Source organism: Aplysia californica, unplaced genomic scaffold, assembly GCF_000002075.1.
Source record: "Aplysia californica isolate F4 #8 unplaced genomic scaffold, AplCal3.0 scaffold00118, whole genome shotgun sequence".
Taxonomy (NCBI): domain Eukaryota; kingdom Metazoa; phylum Mollusca; class Gastropoda; order Aplysiida; family Aplysiidae; genus Aplysia; species Aplysia californica.
Window position 1 is genome coordinate 123,268 of NW_004797388.1, and position 4,766 is coordinate 128,033.

General features: G+C 40.5%; 1 protein-coding gene across 1 annotated transcript in view; it reads left to right on the forward strand.

Annotated features, from left to right (window-relative positions):
* The first annotated feature begins 1,185 nt into the window (after window positions 1–1,185).
* LOC101848283 (retinol dehydrogenase 16) overlaps window positions 1,186–4,766 on the forward strand; it is a 4,953-nt gene continuing 1,372 nt past the window's right edge. The window contains exons 1-2 of the mRNA XM_013081149.2: window positions 1,186–2,697; window positions 3,387–3,525. Of these exons, the coding sequence (XP_012936603.2) occupies window positions 2,470–2,697; window positions 3,387–3,525 (367 nt within the window). The 5' untranslated portion in view covers window positions 1,186–2,469. The remainder of the gene's footprint in view (window positions 2,698–3,386; window positions 3,526–4,766) is intronic.

Below are 4,766 nucleotides of genomic sequence, written 5' to 3' on the forward strand. Positions count from 1 at the left end.
CATTATGGAGAAACTTTCATTTACTTTGGGATAGAGTTGGGGGTGGTGGTTGGGGAGGGGGTAGGGGCTCAAGCCCGTGAGCCCTTCACTACCCACCGCCACTGAGGCTGAGTGGGGACCTGTGTCAAAGGCTAATTTTAGAACTCAATGTCTGGCCAGGTTGAGGGAAAAGGGGAGGGGAGGGTATTGTTTTGGCAGCCCAGACTCCGCCAGCCAAGTGTCTCTCGCTAGTTTAGCACTCTCATCCTCAGTAAAATCTCATATATATAGGCCCCTAATGTGGCTGGCCAATTATCAACAGTGTCCGTCCGTCAGGTAAGGTTGAAGTAGGAAGTAAGTGACGAATAGAACATCAAACAGAACCACGTGTGACCTAAAACTAGGCAATACATATTAGAGCCATGCACACAGAAGATGTACTGACAGTAACTAGAGACAGTTTTACTGATAACGTTACAGATGGAATACAATGTATTAAATGTACTTCTCAAGACAGTCTTATCCTTTAATAAAGTAAGCAACTGAGAAGCCTGATTGGTAACTAGAGGATTCCTCTTTGCACCCAGTAGGCAATTTGTAAAATCGCCGTCCTAGAGCGCGGTGTCGCGAAGTTGTTCGTCGCGACAACAAAGTTGCGAGCCACTGCTAATAAAACAGAGACAAAGAAGAGAGAATCTGATGTGCAATAACTTATCAGTATCTTCTTTTACTTTTACTTTTTCCTTCCTCCGGTATCCTTAGGATGTCGAGGGGAGGTGTAAGTTTCGGTCCTGTGCTAGGCGTGTAGCGTCTGTGATAGATATATTATATGACCTTTTAACCCCATCCAATCAGGTCTTTCTTGGTCTTCCTCTTGATTTGAAGCAGAAATTATCGGGTGTTGTAAGCTCTAGCCGCTAGTTGTTTCTGGGGCATTCTGGTTCGATGTCCGAACCATTGGACTCTTTGAAGCTCTATAAATGTTATTACTAGTTGTATTCCAGTTTGTAGACGTATGGTTTCGTTTCTTATGCGATCTCTTCTGGTGACGTTGATGCTTTTTCGGAGACACCTCATTTCGCCTGCATTGATTTTTCTTTCTTGTGCCTTGTTTAGGGACTACGTTTGGTACTGGTATATTGATGTTGGTATGAAGATGCTATTGATGAACTGGGATTTCACTTCGATTGGGATGTTCTTGCGACTGAGCAGGGGTGCTAGCTGGTAGGTCACTTATCAGTGAACCTCTATAATATATTTTTGGTTGCCTTCAAATCGACAAAAAGCCGTTCGAATGTCGAAAATAAAAACAATATTAGTTAATATTTACTTGAAACTTGAGTGGAAATTATTAGCAGAAGTAAATCTCTTGTGCACTGTTCAGCCGATAAAAAGTGACCAGCTCTGGGGACTTGCCCAGTCAATGAATCGTCCCTGGACCTTTGTTTATACTATGTGTAGTAGTAAGATGCTAATGGGATTGCTCAACAAAATTAACAATACTATGGTATTTTTTGTTTTGTTTTCATTTTAACTAAAATTGCTAGAAAATGCAAGTTTTAATTGTAACTAACCATAACCAGAGGTTAGACAGGATTATTCGGGCATATAGTCATAGAGACGGTTGCATTTGGTCAGTAAAAACAGTCACCATGCCTACCTGCAACCAGCCTTGGGTGATTCCGCCATGCCCTTAATGCAACTACCGACATTCCTCTGTCTTATGTACTGCAAATGCCTATCTCATTGTTCAAATAATCAATGACTCATCATAAAAAACCCAACAGATTGAAAACTGAAAAGATTCTTTTCTTTTATTAAAAATCTCTACTTGAACAACTTATCTAAAGATCTCACAAAGCTTTTCAACAGACATTTTAAAAACGTTTTGGTCAGCTTCAATAAAAGAGGAAATAAAAAAGAAAGTAGATTTAATCATGTGAGTCAACAGACAAGCCAAGAGAAGGTGCTCTGTTAATTTTTTCCACTCTGCTTTTTTTTTTTTTAGAACAAAAGGAACGTGGTTGCACGTAGGTCTGGTTACACGCAGGTCTGGTTACACGCAGGTGTGGTTACACGCAGGTCTGGTTACCCTGACTTAAAAAGCAGGGCGGGGAATGTGAAAGAAGGCGACACAGCCCTAGATGTCTATCAATAGCCAGTGTCACTCTGTGATAAAACTGTATGACTAAAGGATAGGCCACGTGGTCGCCTTTTAAAAATGTCTTGTCATTCTCAGTGACCAGCTTTTCAACTCGAAATTACAATAATTTTGGCTTTACATTTTGTAATTTTTATGCGCCGTGTGCCGTAGCAGGGTGCAGTGAGGTGTGCCACAACATAATTATCGCTGAGTGGAGATTGTACTTCTTCAACCAACAGTATTATACAACCTGGACTAACCGCTTATCGCACTTCTTGCCGTGGTGCGTTCAGGTTTCAGGAGCAAAGACCAAGATAGACTTCCACAGTCTTCCACCTTCATCAGCCATGCCTGTAGCATCAAAAACAATCTTGGTGACCGGAGCGTCAAGAGGACTGGGACTGGAGTTTGTGAGACAAATTCTACAATTGCCTGCAGCACCTGAAGTACTCATTGCAGCCTGTCGTAATCCAAGTTCTGCAAACGATCTGCAGACTCTGGCGAAAGCAAATCCGTCCCTGAAAGTGATCAAATTAGATGTGGAAAAAGACGAAGACATAATTTCTGCTGCTCAGGTTTGTGTATATAATTAATAAAAGTCCAGGCCAAGCTCTGTCTAGACGTTGTTGTTAGTACCAGCGAGTACTAAGTAAGTAAGTTGAAAGACCGAAAAATACGTGCAGGAATATTCCACTGAGGGTCTGTGGAAGAGCGTCTTATTGTAACCAGTAGCGCAGTTGTAGTTTTGTAGTGTAGGCTAGGTTTAGTTCGATTGCTGTTTACTGGTTGCTATGATCTCATTTGAACCCATTAACTTAGACAATTCAAGTGTCTTGACTGCTTACAAGTACATGTAGGTACTAATGCAAATGAAATTCAAATACATCTTGATTTACAATTCACTTGGACATACTTTTTGCTTCTGTACTGTATGGAATTATGGAATTATTTTTTTCTTTGAAATGTCACCATTTTTACTGGACCTTGTTCAATTCTCAGCATGCGAGGGCACAATTTTTACAAAGGCTGTAAGAGAACTTTATACACGTCTCTATGGAAACTACAGTGCTCTCGAACATCTGAGAAATGTTGTCGGTAATTTGGCATTGTACTAACTGTAGGTCTTATTATTTGGTTGGCCATCACATGAACAATTTTTGTCATATATATATCTAAGGGAGAGAATTTGTTCCTTGAAAATGGAATTTGAGAGGGCACGAGAAGCATAGCGTTACCTTAATCTGTTCTCTTGTTTTATCTGAAGGAAACAAAGAACATCGTTGGAGATCGAGGACTGAACCTTTTGATCAACAACGCAGGTATCTTGGTGAGAACTGAAGGCTCTGAACTCAGAACCCAGTCTCGAGAGAATATGCAGCGACATTTCGATGTCAATTGTTCGGGTGAGTCTGCAGTTATCAATCTGAGTATTATGTTTATTTCAGGGAATCTGTTTGCTATTGTATTTAATCCAGTCTGTCACTCCAGTGCTTGTCAATGTTTTAAAAACTTTGTGTAGCTAGCACCCACTTCTGCGAATGTTAAAGTGGCGTCGGTAGCCTAGCGGTTAGGCTACAGGACTCGTAATGTAATCGTGTTTGTTCATACTTTGATTTTCTGAAAATACAGTGAGATCCTTTTCCTTGTTTTCGTCATCCATATTTCTCGGTTTGTAGTTATGGGGGGGGGGGTTGTTGCAGTTGGGATTTTAAATTCCGTTTTGATATCTTGTGTTTGTGAATGATGTAGCGCTGAAGGGTTGAAATCAGTGCGCTGAAACCCAAAACCTTAATAACGGAAACTGACTCATACAATGTTTACAAGCCCTTTCCCCATCCCCTCGTCCACCCCCCACCCCCCTCTGCCCCACTCAACGTGACTCGTATTCCACTCCTTCGTCCGCCCCAATCCCACCAAATCCGCACCCCCCCTCTCTAAAAATGGCAGCAACAACAACAACAACAACAACAACAACAACGACAACAATAAAAGCAACAGCTACAACAACACACTTTTTGAAGCAAGCCCTTGAACCACAAAAACTAAGAAGAATAAAAGAAGGAATGGGGGAAAAAATGAAATGAATTACGTACAAAATCGCCGCACGATAATCAAATTTCCTCTCTAACTTTTTCGTCTTTTTTACTTCATTAATGTGGACCATAACAGTATCACAGCTGACAGGAACAGGGAAATCCCATTAAATACTCGTGACCAAAATAATTCCTGACATGAAGATCAATAGCAAAGCCTAACGTTTCTGCCCAGGGTTAGCAGGGCCAGAATTAGTTAACATTAGTAGGGACAAGAAGCCCTGCAGGCGGGGAACACAGGTTTTTTCCCGATTTTAATCATTCCAATTTTGCTTCTTTGCACTAAAAAAACACACTAGATTTAACGAAAAAAATGCCTGGACCAATGTATAGATGGACAAAGAGTGAAAGAAAGAGCTGGTAAATAAAGATGAATGAACAGGCTAATTAAAAAACAGGAACGGTTTAAAAAAAACATAATTTAATAATACGAGCTCGTGTGACTGAATGCACTAAAATTGTGATAAGTTAATACATGATTAAGTAAATGAATGAATGAATGAAGGAATAAATGAATGGCTGAATGAAAGAAAGAATGAATGAAACACATA